The sequence below is a fragment of the Sceloporus occidentalis genome, unplaced genomic scaffold (assembly GCF_023333645.1).
Source record: "Sceloporus occidentalis isolate IW3139 unplaced genomic scaffold, rSceOcc1.0.p SCAF_3, whole genome shotgun sequence".
Classification (NCBI taxonomy): domain Eukaryota; kingdom Metazoa; phylum Chordata; class Lepidosauria; order Squamata; family Phrynosomatidae; genus Sceloporus; species Sceloporus occidentalis.
Window position 1 is genome coordinate 133,148,152 of NW_028316983.1, and position 16,863 is coordinate 133,165,014.

At 46.0% G+C, this 16,863-nt stretch overlaps 2 protein-coding genes across 2 annotated transcripts in view; one reads left to right on the plus strand and one right to left on the minus strand.

Moving 5' to 3' along the window:
• LOC149316829 (thrombomodulin-like) overlaps nucleotides 1–16,863 on the minus strand; it is a 902,913-nt gene that overhangs the window by 185,777 nt on the left and 700,273 nt on the right. The window lies entirely within an intron of this gene.
• The window catches only part of XRN2 (5'-3' exoribonuclease 2), a 98,219-nt gene that overhangs the window by 53,654 nt on the left and 27,702 nt on the right, over nucleotides 1–16,863 (plus strand). Inside the window, exons 18-26 of the mRNA XM_089516363.1 lie at nucleotides 832–939; nucleotides 1,248–1,337; nucleotides 2,186–2,258; nucleotides 3,227–3,310; nucleotides 5,094–5,191; nucleotides 5,278–5,357; nucleotides 13,174–13,230; nucleotides 15,177–15,245; nucleotides 15,453–15,587. Coding sequence (XP_089372489.1) covers nucleotides 832–939; nucleotides 1,248–1,337; nucleotides 2,186–2,258; nucleotides 3,227–3,310; nucleotides 5,094–5,191; nucleotides 5,278–5,357; nucleotides 13,174–13,230; nucleotides 15,177–15,245; nucleotides 15,453–15,587 — 794 coding nt within the window. The remainder of the gene's footprint in view (nucleotides 1–831; nucleotides 940–1,247; nucleotides 1,338–2,185; nucleotides 2,259–3,226; nucleotides 3,311–5,093; nucleotides 5,192–5,277; nucleotides 5,358–13,173; nucleotides 13,231–15,176; nucleotides 15,246–15,452; nucleotides 15,588–16,863) is intronic.

Genomic DNA, 16,863 nt, shown 5'->3' on the forward strand with positions numbered 1-16,863 from the left:
CGAAATGACATGTGTTCACCACGGCCCCAATCTGTCTTCATAAGGGGTGGCTTCAAGCTGCCCCTTCTGTCGTTCTGTTTCATCCCTAAGTCATTTTTAAAAATCAGTACAATTCAAATCACTAATTCCACCTGGTCTGCTGGCACTGTCTCTTTCAAGTAAGCTGAAAATTTGTAGGGATGCAAATCTTTAATTCTTTCTTGCATACAAAAATTAAACATTACAAATGTCCTCTTTACAAACATGCACTTTTTGGAGGATTTTTCTTATTTTGCAACTTTGTGAAATTTCATCTGCATACCAGATGAAAGAAAGAAAAGAAAAAAGTTTTTTTTTACAGTGTGGACCAAAAATATCAAAAATGAAAAAGAACTGAGGACAAAAAAAGTAACATTTTTAACAGTCTAACACATCAAGGCACCCTTTTCCAGCAAGAACAAGCAAATATTCAAATATTTTTGACATCCCTAGTCAACTGTTCATTCAGAGATTGTAAGGAGCTTCATTGCCAGTCTTTTCTTTCCTTATCATCTCTTTCCAGAAAGTTTTAGACACCTGGCATATTCACAATATTTGAAAAGATGTGCCACTAGAATTTTCTTTAGCAGTGATCAGATTTTAATTTATACCCTTTGACACTTAGTAGCATGCATTCAAAGTTTTCTAGTAATTCCTTTAGATTAGTCACAATCATGCTCAAGAGTTGCTGTTCAGCAGTAACAAGATGTCTTCCATTATTATGTTTATTTATATAGCGCTGTACAGAGCTGTGTGAGGAGCTATTGTATCTTCTTTGTGTGATGTGAATATTTCTTCCATTTTGCAAACTAGGGATGTGCCTCCTGGAAATGGTATTATCCTTTCCATTATGCACCATTTGCTTCAGACTTTGAAGGGATTGCTGACTTGTGCTCAGACTTCGAAAAGGGAACAAAACCGGTAAGAATTGTTATGTTTCATTATAGTAATTCATAGGTCAAGATCCCAAATCATTGCTCCACTGATGAAAATGGTTTTGTCAGTGGAATTAGGAGTGGCATGATTTCCACATGCATGTAGCCTTCTTTGAACCCTCAGAGTCTGCTCCTTTGCTCTAAAAATGCCTCTGGAGTAGGTTTTCAGGTAGCACTGAATGAGCAGAGAAGAAGAAAGTCTCATTGCACTTGCAAAAGTGAACAAGAACAACATTGGGCCATTATTACTGGAGTTTTACAGCAGTTCCTGCTATTGTTCTTTATTTCTGGCAGTTCAAACCACTTGAACAACTTATGGGAGTCTTTCCAGCAGCCAGTGGTAACTTCCTCCCACCAACTTGGCGGAAACTTATGACTGATCCGGTAAGGAAGTTGTCTTATTTGACTTTTTCCCCCCACTCCCTTTTCATATGTGCAAGATTTAAATGTTTTTGTTTTTCCCCAATTCTCTTAACATTTAAATACTTTTCTGAACAATGTGCCTATTCTTACTCTGTCCATTGGAAGCAGAAACTTGGCATAGGGGTGAAGCAGACAGGGCAGAAGGAGTGGCCAGAGGCCGCTCCCACCCCAATTGCTGTGGGACTGCGGTCTCGAAGGTGGACACTGCCACAGTCCTGTATGGGCCGTGAAAAGGAGCAGTAAGAAACCACTCGTTTTTCGGCCAGATTTTGGGTCACATTATGCGGCCCCATGCGCGGCCTCTGTATGATCTGGGGGCATGCTTCCTTTGCACATCCTGCCCTCCAGATTGGCACCACAGTGGCCCTTTTGGGCCATCTGTTTGATGCCAAAGTGTGCCTGTCCATATCAGGACTCAATTTCTTCTACCTATAGTAGACAGTGGAACAGGATCTGGGGTGTGTTCAATGGCTCTTCTGACTTTGCCTCATTCTGTCCAAGACATAGCATGGAGCAGATGCCCAAAGCAAGCAGAGAGAATGGATCCAGGCAGGAAAGTTTATAGATGGAAATGAAGGTTCATTGAGTCACTGGGTCTACTTGAAGAGTTTGAAGTTTAGGAAAATGCTCTAGTCTTGCACTTCAAACATTCAAAATTTAGACACCGGTATTGCATTAGAGTTTGGTAATTGACAGCAAAGCATTGTTCATTTCAGCATGTTCTTCATAATGATTTTGAGAAGAAGTTAGCACATAGCTTTATCCAGTGGTATACAAACCTGAATAACTGTAATCTTTGATTAAAATAGGAATCAAGTATAATTGACTTCTACCCTGAAGACTTTGCTATTGATTTGAATGGAAAGAAATATGCTTGGCAAGGTAAATTGTCTGTGGTCATAAAAGTATTTTTTTTCCTCAGTAGATTATTGAAATGGTTTTAAGTTACACAAACTGGCTATTATTACAGGGCAATATAGGAATGAATGAAGATTTTATTCCATAACGTGACTTGCTACCACTTCTCTAGAATAATTCTATTTTGTTGTATTTTATTTTAATGAGCAAGAAAAAGGAAGAACAAACATATGGTCTAGGTTCAAGGAGGAGCATACATTAATTTCATCAGTCCCTCTGAACCAGGCATGGGCATTGTCTGGGACTGGAGAACTGTATTTTCAAATGCCCTAATCCTCCACGACTAGCAAAGTAGCTTTAAATATATGGTTCTTAGGCAGGCGACAATGGTGAGAAAGATTGGAGGGAGGTGAGAACAGAAGGAGGCAGATGCAAAAGGGCGGCAAGGTGGATAAGCAGAAGATACAGTAATCAGGACAGTGGCAGGAGGAATACCTGAGCTGTCCCTCTGTACTTCACAGAGAAATAGACAGAACACATGCACTCACATTTGAAAATAATGTTAGATTCTGTCATGAAAAAAAATTACTCAATATCTAAGTACTGACTCTTTGGATAAAAGAGTAGTTGAGGGTGACAGATTAATCATGTTGTTACACAGTGCCCAAAGAAAAGCCTACTTACAGATCTATATTCTTCTTCAGAAATATTCACTTAGTAAAAGGTTGCTAAACTGGTAGTGAATAGAGTGTTTGATCATTGCAAAGTTCTTGCCAGGGGCGGGGCAAGACAGAAAATATTCTTCTTGCAGGAGAAGGGTTAGATTTCATTGATTTCAGCAGGAGACCGAAACATGGGCTCATCTCCCTCTTCTCTTGAAATTAATGGAAAAGCTTTGCCTTAATCTTGCCAAAGTCTTTTGTGTGCCTTTTAATTTTCTTCTTGGTGCTGACAAAATGAAAATGTGGAAACGTATCATTTTTTTTCTGCAGGTGTTGCTCTTTTGCCATTTGTTGATGAACGTCGTCTGAGAGCTGCACTGGCAGAGGTGTATCCTGATCTCACTCCTGAAGAAAGTACGGAATAAAAGCTTGTATAATCCTTTTAGCCAGTGTTGTCCTGAGACATTTTTCTGCCTAAGACAAAAAAGCAAATAGCACTCGTGCTCAGTTAAGTCAAGCTGTATAGCATCCAGAACTGGCCAAATTATCTTGGTACACAAGACAGAATATCTTACTACTACCTCTCTCATTCCCTAGCAAGAAAAATGCAAAGGAAATAACCAACCATTTGTTTCTGTCCTGTGATATCCCAAATAGACTGCTTGTCTCCCTCTGCCTAATCAATAAGCCCCAATGGGAGGACTGGCCCTGTTTCTGATAAAGGAAGCTTTTAGGAATGATACGTTTCTCCTAACATTAAACCCAAATCTGTCTTTCTATTCCACATCATTTTGCTTTTGTTTTGATCATAAGTGACATGGAGTGCTGAACATCTAGCAGTCTGTGTCCTTGGCCTTTTAGTATTCCATCTATAGAATGAAAATACCATCCCCTCATTAGCCCTGATGTCTTGCACTTTGAGCTGGCTATCCTTTTTTGTATTTTGAATCATGTAACCAAGTCTATAAAATGTTTCATTCAAAACATGATGGGAAATGAACCTTTGTTTCTTGTATCTTTGAAAAGATATTTCTGCTCATTTAATTGTTAAATGGCATTTGATAATTTTGCTTTTTTAGGTGAAAATTGAACCATTCACATTTCCTTTCAATAGTAATTTAGTCCTAGAGCCTGATTTTTTCTAAAAAAAAATTAGAAAACTATGCAAGCCTGAAGCACCTCTATTTCATGTTCTGAAATGAAGCTAAGGCATCAGGGAAGGCTATAAGTAAGGCAGGTGCTAACAGCAGACAGAACAGAATGGTGATGTGGAAAGTTCTCTATGTGTTGTCTATGCTTTACTGGTATGTTGTGCAAGCTGCAAGAAATGGGGTTTGCATAGGTGGAGCTAGGAGATAACTTTCTTGGGATTCCTGACCAGAGATAGAATCATAGAGTTGGAAGAGACCGCAAGCGCCATCCAGTCCAACCCCCTGCCATGCAGGAAATCTAAATCAAAGCATCCCCGACAGATGGCCATCCAGCCTCTGCTTAAAGACCTCTAAAGAAGAAGACTCCACTACACTCCGAGGGAGTTTGTTCCACTGTCAAACAGCCCTTACTATCAGGATGTTCCTCCTAATGTTGAGGTGGAATCTCTTTTCCTGTAGCTTGCATCTATTGCTCCGGATCCTAGTCTCTGGAGCAGCAGAAAACAAGCTAGCTGCCTCCTCAATATGACACCCCTTCAAAGTATTTAAACAGGGCTATCATATCACCCCTTAACTTTCTCTTCTCAAGGCTAAATATCCCCAGATCCTACAGTTAGGATTAGAGGATGTGGATCTTGTTGACACAAATGGGATACAATCCCCTTTTTAAATCAGGAATCCTGTGCATAATTTGCAGCCGCATGGTGCCTGATGTCTTGTAAGTAAAGTGTTGTGTTAACAGCTTGTTAAATTAAGTTGACAGAGACTACTTTATGCTCAAATGTTACTGATGCCACTAAATGGTTGTTTACTTAGCAGTTGTGAAAGAACAAGCTGATACTTTCATCTTATCATTGAATAATAAGTTGGGCACATATTAAGGGAACAATTTTGTGTAGCCTTAAATACACAATAGGCCAATAAAGAGAATGTTTTAGTTTGTTACAGAAATGCAAATAATAAACTATATGGGGCTATTTCTGTACATTTTCTGCCTCTTAAACATGTGCATTTATGAAGTGTTATCATTCTACTGCCTTATCTAGAGAGAAGAAATAGTCTTGGCGGTGATGTTCTTTTTGTTGGGAAACATCATCCGATTCACGACTTCATCCTTGAACAATACAAGTCTGGTGAAAACCAGGTATGCCAGATTTGTTCCAATGGTTTCTGCATGTGTCATGAGTGCAGTCTGGGTAAACTGATCAGGATTTTCTTATTCTCCGACAGCAAGTAGACATGCCACCTGAACTGTGTCATGGTATTCAGGGAAAACTTACCCTAAATGAAAATCCAGTTCTTCCAGAAGAGTAAGTATTGTTTACCGGTGGGGGGGGGGGGGGGGGGACAGGGGACGTGTTGGGGTATAGGGAGCTACATTTGGCCTCCAGGGGATCTTGGAAGACCACACTGCTCTCCCATCCCCTTAATGTTGTAATTGTTCCCAGATGGCCTTCTAGGGGCCATGGGGGCAAATTTGCCATGATTTTGGCCCTTTCTGGGCCATTTTAAGCCCAGTAGACAGCTTTTTTGTTTAACAGGAAATTATCTGGGCTGCATCTGCACTGCAGAAATACTACCATTTGACAGTGCTTTAACTGCCATGACCCAATGCTATGGAATCCTGGGATTTGTAGTTTGTTGTTTAACTCCCATAGCATTAGCCATGGGAGTTAAACCAGTGTCCAGCAGCATTATTTCTGCTGTGCAGATGCAGCCCAGGCCATTTTAGAGTTCACAACAGGGTTGCTTCCTTTTGGGGAAAAATGCCTCTCCTGGGCCTACAGTGTTTGAAGGGGAGCCAAAAATGTAACAAAAATTCTTCTTCGTGGTCTCTGCGAATCATACAAATGGGTTTCATTGCGCCTGCGCAGTGCTGTTCGGAAACTTCTGGAATCACTGGGCAAAGTTTACTTTGCAACATATAGAAACTTTTTGGCGGTAACTCCGCCCACCCGTTATAAGGTTCCTACCTTCCCGCTCTTTCCCCAGTTCCTTTTTTCCGCCGCGCTAGCTGCTTCAGGGAACTTCACTCGCTTTAGCTTGCAATCGGAATCACTTTCACTTTTGACCTCGGACCGTCTCTTGACCATTCTTTGTCTCCCGCCCCTGGTAACTTTGAACTCTCGGACTGTTGACCTCGTTTCTGGACTTCCCCTTTCAACTTGTTGACTTCGGAAAATGCCTGCTCCATTTAAGAAATATGATGTCTGTGGGGGCAAGGTGCCCATTCAGGACCCGCACTCCTCCTGCCTCCTTTGCTTGGGCAAGGACCATGATACGAAGGCTTGCCTGCTCTGCAAGTCCCTCTCATCCCAGGCTTGCAAGAACTGTGAGTCCCGGCTGACTTCGGCCATTGCTCTGGGCAAGGTCCAGGAGGGAGGCCCCCATCCATCATCGGCTCCTTCGGCCCCGCCACCTGCCTCATCTTCCTGGGCGAGTGTGTCCAGCGTGGTGTCTGCCCCGTCGATGGCAGGATTGTCCACCACCACCAATGTGGCCTGTGGTTCAGATAAACCCAGTGCCACCGACAAGCCCTCCAAGCGCCCCCACAAGCAGTCGGGGACTGAGGGTACTGAGCCCAGGGCGAAATCCAGGAGGAAGCCGTCCCCAGAGGGCTCGTGCGGAAGGATCGCGTGGAGGCCTCGTCGGTCCCGACTCTGTCCTCCAAGGCGTTGTCGAAGGCATCTCGACACGCCTCCAAGCTGCCCGAGACGGGGGCATCCTCTTTGGGAAAGGCTGCACCGGTGGAAAAGGCGAAGACATCTAAGCCTCAATTCACGGGAGCCGATGTCCTGCTAGACCTGCTGGACAACCCTTTCTTCCCCCCCGAGGATCGGGCCGAGACGCCACGGTCGTTTAAGAAGAGGCACCACAAGGAGGCATCTGAAGGCTCCGCACCAAAGAGGTCCAAGCCCTCCAAGGACCACACCGGGTCGGAGGTCTCCCCGAAGGGAAAGGAGCGCGCTTCCCACAAGCAACGCTCCCCGATGAAGAAGGCTCCAACACCAGCCTCTTCGCACCCTGATGGCTCCTCCGCCTCGCATGCAGCCGCTCTCCTGGACACAATGCTGCCGTCGATGGTCGACTTTGCCCGTGCCGATGCGGAAGCAGCTGAGCTCCCTCGGAGACCGTCACCTCCGCCTTCTATCCATTCGGAGGTCGACGAGCCGATGGAGAGGGACATTGACATGTTTTTTGACGCCGAATCTGGGAGATACTACATGTCAGTGCCGAGGGAGACTGCCTTCAGGGAGTTCACCCGGCTCAACCTGCGCCCGGTGGCCCCCCAAGATGACGAGCCTGCTCCTTCCCATGCGACGGCCTCAGCCTCTGCGCCACGCCGCTCCCCGACAGAGCCATCGGCCCTGCAGATCCCAGCGCGTTCAGCAACTTGAGTCAGGGTCCCAGACATCCCGCTTACCTCGGACACCGACTCCGAGGGGGAGCCCTTGCTGCCGTCGGGGAAGCCCTCGGACGACGACAATACCTCCGTCCAGGCGTCTCCGCAGCGGATGCAACACCTGGAGCCTTCCTCCCCGACAGATGATGTGCGCTCGTTTAACGAGCACATCATTAAGATGGCAAGGGCCCTGGACATTGAGCTCTCCTACACCGAGGAGGAGGCTCAGGATCCTGTGGAACGTCGGGTGCATGGCTGGGTGCCCACGCCTCCCTCCATCCCGCTGATGCCCTCCCTTGAGTCCATTGTCCGGAGGTCGTGGGATGCGCCACCTTCCCTCGTCGGGTCGTCCAGGAAGATCGAGTCCCTCTACCGGATCTCCCCGTCGAGTTGCTCTTGGTTGGCCGAACACCCCAAGCAGAACTCGGCGATCGTAGAGGGGGCTCAGCAGGGCTTCGTCCCCAAACAGACAACTTCCCCAGTCGACCGGGAAGCAAAGAAGGTTGATGGCCTGGCCAAGAAGGCCTACTCGGCGGCAGCCCTCGCAGTCAAGGCCATCAACTATAACGCCTGCATGGGGGCGTACATCCAGACCCTCATGGAGGGGATCTCGCCACACGTCCCAGACGAAACCCAGCGACGCCTGGTAGAGATCCGTGATGAGGCCCATTCGATCGGCACCTGGCTCATCACCGCCTCCAGAAACGTGGCTGACTGTGCGGGACGGGCGATGTCGGCGTCGTTGGCTCTGCGTCGGCATGTGTGGCTGAGGGGTTCAGACCTCAATGCCAACATCAAGTCAGCCATAGAGGACATGCCCCTGGATGGTAGCGGCCTCTTCCACGCTGAGACCAACGAGCGCCTGAACCGCAAGTTCAGAATGAAGGCGGCGGCGAAGAAGCACGGGATGTCATCGGCTCCCATCTCGCCCTTCAGAAAGAGGCAGCGCCCGTGGCAGCCACAAGGTCGGTCACAGGGGGCCTTCCAACAAGACCGGCAACCTCAGCAGCAGGGCTCTCAGAGACGCCGGTACCCCTCTCAGTCCTCCTCCTCCTCTGGCCATCGCAACTTTCCTTCCCGGTACCGAAAGTCCTGCCGGCAGGACACCGACCAGGGGAAGAAGAGAGCCTGAAGGGTTGCAGCGCACTTCGTCTCTCCTTTTTTCTTTTTGGACATTTTGAGGCCCTTTGTCACCACCTGGCCCTCCATTACATCCGACTTGTGGGTCCTCAACATCGTCCGTAGGGGTTATGCCCTCGAGTTCCAGGAGCTCCCTCCAACCGGAGCCTTCATGTCCACTCACCCCTCGGACACCCTTCTCGACGAAGTGCGCACTTTGCTGGACAAGGGGGCAATCTCCCCTTTACCGCTCGAACAATGCTCCAGGGCTTTTTTCTCCAGGTACTTCACGGTACCGAAGGCGGATGGGGACATCAGACCCATCTCGGACTTGAGGGAGCTGAACTTTTTCCTTGAATACCGCCGGTTAACCTTGGCTTCTATTCTGCTGCTTCTCCACCAGGGCCTGTGGTTCGCGACGGTCGACTTGAAGGATGCCTACTTCCACATCGGAATTCGGGAGTCCCACCGGAGATTCCTCGCCTTCGCCGTCAACTCCACCGCTTACCACTACAGCGTGCTCCCCTTTGGCCTTGCCACGGCTCCGAGGGTCTTCACGAAGTGCAAGGCACCAGTGGTGGCATACCTTCATCAGAAGGGCTACAGAATCTTCCCGTACCTGGATGACTGGTTGTTTGCCGCCGACTCACAGCAGGAGCTCCGAGAGGCAGTCTCATTCGCCTTGCACCTTTTGGACTCCCTCGGACTGGTCGTCAACGAAGAGAAGTCTCACTTCACTCCGACCAGGCAGGCCAAGTTCATCGGAGACATCCTCGACTCCGAAAGATGCTCCGCCTTTCTCCCTCCGGACCGTTTCCAGGTGTTGGTGGCATCACTGAGGCCTTGCATCTCTCACAGAAGGGTGAGGGCCAGAGACGTCCAAGTGGCTCTGGGCCACATGGCGTCAACGACGTTCATGACACCGTGGGCAAGGCTTCGCCTCCGACCACTGCAGTCCTGGTTCCTCTCAGCCTTCTCTCCGATGGAGGACCCTCCGTCCAAGTGGCTCATGGTACTGAGACCGGTGGCCGCTTCACTGAGATGGTGGCTGGACGGCCGCAACGTCTGCATTGGGATGCCCTTTCATCAACCTCAGCCACAATTGACTTTGACAACCGATGCTTCCCTGAAAGGCTGGGGCGCCCACCTGCTCGACCTGGTTGTCAAGGACAGGTGGTCGACCCGGGACAAGCATTTCCACATCAATGCCTTGGAGATGCTCGCAGTCGAAAAGGCTTTAAGGGCATTCGAATTCGCTGTCGCAGGCAAGGTGGTCCTCCTGAGGACAGACAACACCACCGTGATGTATTACAGCAACAAGCAGGGAGGCACCAAATCCAAGACTCTGCTTGAGATTACTCTTCACATTTGGGACTGGTGCATCCAGAGACAGGTGCTCCTCCAGGCGATTCACCTTCCAGGAGAGGACAACGAGTTGGCGGACCGCCTAAGCAGATCCCCTTCGGTGTGCCACGAGTGGAGGCTCCACCCGGAGACAGTCAGCGACCTGTTCGATAGGTGGGGGAACCCCCAAGTCGACCTCTTCGCGACCGTATGGAACAGCCACTGTCCCCAGTTCTGCTCCAGGAGGCGAATGGACGGATCCCTCGGAGACGTGTTCGCCTACCCTTGGTCAGGAGAGCTGCTCTACGCCTTCCCTCCCTTCCCTCTCGTCATCAAGGTGGTGTCCAAGATGACAACGGACCGTTCGGATGCGATCCTGATCACTCCGTGGTGGCCGAGACAGCCCTGGTTCGCATCCCTTCTCCACCTCTCCAAGGGTTGCTTCCTCCGCCTCGACTTCCGTCCTGACCTGCTGTCGATCCAGGACGGCCAGATTCTGCACCCGGACATCGAGAGCCTGCCGCTTGTGGCCTGGAGAATCCAGTCCTAGCCTCACTGCCGGACGCGGTGAGGATGGTGATCCTGGCTGCACAGAAGCCATCCACCCAGCGGTCCTATGCCCTGAAGTGGAGGAGGTTTAGCCTCTTCCTCGATCGAAAGGGCTTGTCTCCTGCTCAAGTTTCCACTCCAGTGGTGCTGGAGTTTTTGATGGCACTGTTGGATGAGGGGTTGTGCCTCACATCCATCAAGTGCTACCTCTCTGCCATTTGTTCCAGGTACCAATTTGAGGGGAGGGCTTCCTTCTTTAGGGACCCCCTGGTGAAGGGGTTCCTGAAGGGATGTGCCAACCTGCACCCTCCTGTGTCGGTACCGGCCCCGGCTTGGAGCTTGGAGGCGGTGCTGGCCGCGCTCCAATCCAAGCCCTTTGAACCGATGGCCACAGCGGACTTGAGACTACTGACTTGGAAAACCGCTTTTCTTGTGGCCATCACCTCTGCCCGCCATGCGGGCGAACTCTGTGCTTTGCGGAGGGACCAGCCCTTCCTGAGGTTTCACAAGGACAAGGTGGTCCTCCAGACAGACATTACTTTTTTGCCTAAGGTTGTGTCTGCTTTCCACATGTGCCAGGACATTGTGTTGCCTACTCTCACTTCCAATCCGACTTCGGATGCGGAGCGAAGCCTGCACTCTCTTGATGTCAGGAGAGCGCTGGCGTTTTACCTGGACAGAACTGCTGCCTCCAGTCGGTCCGAGAGACTTTTCCAATGCTACTCGGAACCAAAGAGGGGGTTGCCCGTGTCTGCGCAGAGGTTTTCCAAATGGGTGGCTGGTACCATCCACCTCTGCTATGAACTGTTGGGCAAACCTCTCCCTGGCAGGGTTCGGTCCCACTCCACAAGAGCAGTGTCAGCATCCTCTGCATTCCTGTCGGGTATTCCCTTGGAGGATGTCTGTAAGGCGGCTGTCTGGTCCCAGCCATTGACTTTTATAAAGCACTATAGGCTGGACACCAGAGCCATCCGAGACGCAGCTTTCGGGAGGGCTGTGTTGGTTTCAGGGTTGCATTGATTGCACTACTGATGGTTTGTGTTTTCAGCATTTATGTACATAATGCCACTGTTTTACATTCTGTTGAATGTTGATTTGCACAATTTCAATGGGACTGGTCTTGCATGACCTTTGATCCCCTTCTCAGGTTTTGCAATGTTATTGCTATGTTGAGTTTGTGCATGAACAAAGAGACTGACTCTTTTTATGGTTCAAGGTGTTTAATGTTGCAATAAACATACCCTTGGTTTACCATAGCTTTGGTTTCAGGACACTCCCTCCGCCGCTTACCTAAGCTTGTCAGTCTAAACCCATTTGTATGATTCGCAGAGACCACGAAGAAGAAGGACAGGTTGTTTACCTGTAACAGTATTTCTTCGAGTGGTCATCTGCGAATACATACAAATCCCACCCGTCCATCCCCTCAGTGTCCTGCTCTTATTGGCTCTTTCCATCGCCTGCTTGGCGGAAAAATTGCGGAACTGGGGAAAGAGCGGGAAGGCAGGGGCCTTATAACGGATGGGCGGAGTTACTGCCAAAAAGTTTCTATATGTTGCAAAGTAAACTTTGCCCGGTGATTCCAGAAGTTTCCGAACAGCACTGCGCAGGCGCAGTGAAACCCATTTGTATGTATTCGCAGATGACCACTCGAAGAAATACTGTGACAGGTAAGCAACCTGTCCTTACCCATACCTCCTACAAGGCAAAACATTTAAAAAAAAAATTAAGAGGGACTGCACATCATAAAAATATCCCATGGCTTACAGGAAACTTTATTTGCTGATGAAGAACTGGTCTTTGTTAAAGATTCTTGAAACAAAAGAAAACCAGTCCAAATTAATTTGTAAGTACAGTATATGCTGCCTGCAGCCTAGATCCAAAGCTGCTTAATGTCTATCACTGATTTTCAGTTGTCATGCAGGATCTCAGCAACTGCAGGACGGATCACGTTCTAACTGAAGATGGATTACAGTTGCAGCAACATCATACTTTTTGTTGTTTAAGATATGAACAGAGGGGTGGGGGGAGGTGTGAATAGTGTGATGAATGAGATAATCGAAGTGGCTACATAGAAATGAGGCCCTAGTTGTAGGATAGAGTTAAATGTGGATCATTGAATACTGAGCATATGGTTATCTTGAGTTGATGTAAGCATGGTTCAGGTTAAGATGTGTTTAATTTTGAAATTAGATTAAATTCATTTTGATTACTGTAAATTCCACTTTTTTGTACCTTTGTTTAAAAATACTCACTAAAATGCTCATTAAATTGGTATATCACGTACAGTCAAACCTCTGACATTTCAGAATGTCAATATGCTGTCTTACCTATTTTTTTACTGTTAGGTTTGGGCTGAAACAAATTGCCTTAGCTTGTTTTGGGTTTGCTGTAGCAGCATCCATTCAGTTATTTTAGTCTTACAGATTTTGATCTTGAGACTGTAATTTTTGCTGTATGCTTTCAAGTTACTCTGTGTCCAAAATATCTGTGGTGCTTTTAGGTCAAGAATTTGTTCACTTGGATCACTTATGTGTTCCTTTGTACCAAGATGCCCTCTGTAGTTACAACTGATACTTTATCTCAATTATTCTGAACTGCGTTGGCGTTTTTAAAATAACTGTCAGTATAGAAATGTCTTTTTTATATTTTTCACTGCAATTAAAAGTTTTTATTCTAAATGAATAGTACTTCCATTTCCCTCTATCCATTAGGACAGTGCATTCTCCTGTGCCAATGCTACGTGATCTGACACAGAATTCTGCAATAAGGTAAACTCTGGTTTCATCCCAGTGATTTCAGCTGTATGTTTAAGCCATAGCACAGTGGACCTAAAAGCAATTGCTAGTCCCAGTTAGAAAGTCCTTACTGAATTGGTTGCTAAATGTAAGTCAGTGCTTCTGTAAATCATAATAATTCAATATATCTTCTCTAATTGGGACTAGTGATTTAGGCCAAAGTCTCCAGTAGTTGTGCGACTCATCAGTTCCTGGCTTGCTTCTCATCTTGAAACTATTGAGAAATATAGGAGGGTCGTTTTTTTAGCCAACATTACTTGATTGTATAAATTTCTCCAAGAATGTAGGCTCGGTGTCTTGTTGGACAATTTTTTATAGGCTGGTGCAAGTATTGTTCTTAAGTGATACATTAACATTTTATTTTTAAAAAAAATAAAATCAATCAACTTGCAAAAAAAGAGAGAGAGAAATATAGAAGGGTGAGGGAGTGAACACATCTAATAAGGCTGGGCATTTCATTATCTCCCAAGGCTTCTCTGGGCTTGTAAGCAACTGAGCTACTAAACCCCAGAAAATGCACACTTTTTAAAAAGAGTTATGAGTTAAATATACTTCATTCTGACTTCATTCTGGTGATGTTTGAAAATACAGGTGGAATTTCTTACTTCCCTTAGTGAAGTAAGCATCTTAGTGATAGTGATGGCCTCGGTAGCTTAATCACCCTTGGTAGTCTCATGTGAGTTCCCTGGATAGATATCTTTTTCTGTACCTTGTTTTGTCACTCAGGATCTACATAAATCCTTTTGGTGCAGTAATTCCTATGCTGTATATCAGACTACACTCACAAGCCACAAGCATACTCACAGCAACAAAAATAAATAAATGTGTCCTGTGTCTGACAGCCCAAAGTATCTGCTCATAGAGGAGTCTGTTTGGGGTATTACTGCATCATTCACTGCTCTGGACTTATTTTATTCAGGAGGCACACCTGGATCTGTGGCTCATGCAGAAACACAGGATGGGCTCTTAAATAGATGGGTAATTTTTGTTCTTACCCTTTGTCAAAGTAAACCTTTTTAGCTCCAAGGATAAACTGTGCCTCCCATTTTAATTGTGAAAACAGTATGTATCGGTTACAACTGATACTTTATCAGAAGTTTGGAAAAGACTATTTTATTCCTGAACCTGCTCCAGTATAAAATGTAACTGGTAGAATGAGACTGGTAGAAATTTCATGCCCCTTCATAAATGCATGTGCATATCTTGATTCTTCATAATTTGATGAGTCATGGGAAAATGTGTGAATTAATTAGAAGGTCATGTGGGTGAAATAAGATAACATGAAAGTTGGGGTTTGATCTGTACTGGCTCATTGGCATGTGCAAATATGTACTCAGTGTTATAGTTGTTGATTGGTGAATATAGCTGTGAACCAACTGCTCCATGCAGGTGTTCAGGAAATTAGCTCTGTATGCCAAGGCAGAGGAACTGAGAGACAGCCTCTATCTCTCCAGAAACAGTCCTGCCTCAGTGCATTTTGGGGGGGTTCCCCCAACAATATCACTGAGATTTTACTTATGGTGCCATTGCCATGATATCCACATGTGCTATGAGGCTTTTCTGCATGCAGCTTGATGAGAAGCTGAGGAATGTGTTGCATGGAGTTAGATCTCCCCCCCCCCCCAAAAAAAAAAAAGGCTTCCAGACCTTGTGACCCACCAAACAATATATAATTCACCACAGAGCCCAGTAAATCTCTTGGGTGTGCTTATCATAAAAGGGGTGGGTGCTGAGAAGACCAGAATATGGTAGGCTACTTTTATGTCGGTGGTTCGCAAACTTAGGTAGGCCTGACTTCAGTTTTGAGATAACTGAGTAAAAGCATGATTGACTATGTTGGCAAAGGGGGAAAATAACTGAAGACACATGACAGAAGATAAACTATCTCTCACAATTGTTCCAAATATTTTCATTCTTAGCATCAACTTTAAAGACCCACAGTTCCAAGAAGACTTTATTTTTAAAGCAGTGGTATTGTCTGGGGCAAAGTAAGTAACCTTTATATGTTACTTTTACTTACCAGTAATTCAGAAAATGAAAAAGTATTGCACAAAGAATTCCACTGGATGTGGGAGATGGGGTGAAGAATGATCTTGTGTGTTGGGCCAGAAAATTTAACTTAATGACCTTTGGGTCTCTTGTAGCTCTATGGTTTTGATGTCTGTTACATACAACTTTGTTGTTTCAATATTCAGAAAGCCACCACCTGTTCTGAAGCCAGGTGACTGGGAGAAATCTAACAATAATAACAGACCTTGGAGACCACAACTTGGCTTTAACCGTGATAGAAGGCAGGTTCACTTGGACCAGTCAGCATTCAGAACATTAGGGTAAGTAGCTATGATTACAATAATTTAATCATATCTGCTCTTATGAATTTATGTGTACGTTTTTATTAGCAAGAAAAACACAGATTTATTTTCATACTAATACTGGAATGGGTACGTTTTAAATGTTTAAATATTGAATAGAAAAAGTTTGCATTCAGCATTCTTGATATTTGGAATTATATTGAAGGAAAGAAGATTCCTCATGATCGCTACTAATTTGGGTTGTTTTAGAAGGGGATAAAATACATCCAGAAATAATCAATAGATGCTGATTATTATGACATTACATTATCTCAAGAATTAGCAAAAACAAGCTGGATGGTGCTACTCTGTTCATGTCCTGCTTATGGACTTCCCCTAGACTGCTGAATGTTGTAAAAACAGAATGCTAGACTAGATAGACTTGAGGTTTGATCCAGAAGGACTGTTCTTATGTTCTTTCATTCTTAAAAAACCTCTTTGCCCTTCATGGTCCTACTTGCTAATAAGCAGTTTCATTGAACCTAGAGAAAGAATAGAGTTCAGCACTATCACAGAACTCACTGTTTTTGCCTTGTTCCCTGTCAAGTAACCAAGAGACTCTGAAGATGCCAGCCACAGATGCTGGCGAAACGTCAGGAATAAACTTGTATAGAGCATGGCCACATAGCTTGAAAAACCCACAAAAAAGGACAGGTTGCTTACCTGTAACAGTATTTCTTCGAGTGGTCATCTGCGAATACATACAAATGGGTTTTACTGCGCCTGCGCAGTGCCTTCGGAAACTTCTGGAATCACTGGGCAGAGTTAACTCTGCAACATATTGAAACTTTTTGGCGGTAACTCCGCCCACCCGTTATAAGGCCCCTGCCTTCCCGCTCTTTCCCCAGTTCCGCAATTTTTCCGCCAAGCAGGCGAAGGAAGAGAGCCAATAAGAGCAGGACACTGAGGGGACGGACGGGTGGGATTTGTATGTATTCGCAGATGACCACTCGAAGAAATACTGTTACAGGTAAGCAACCTGTCCTTCTTCTTCGTGGTCTCTGCGAATCATACAAATGGGTTTAGACTGACAAGCTAAGGTAGCGGCGGAGGGAGTGTCCTGAGACCAAAGCTGTGGTAAACCAAAGGTATATTTATTGTAACAATAAACACCTTGAATCCCAAAGGGAGTCAGCCTTTTTTGTCCATGTCCAGATCAATGTATAGCAGCAACATTGCTAAACCTGAGAAGAGGACACACGGTCGTGCAAGACCAGTCCCAATGAATTGTGCAAACAACATTCAACAGACTGTA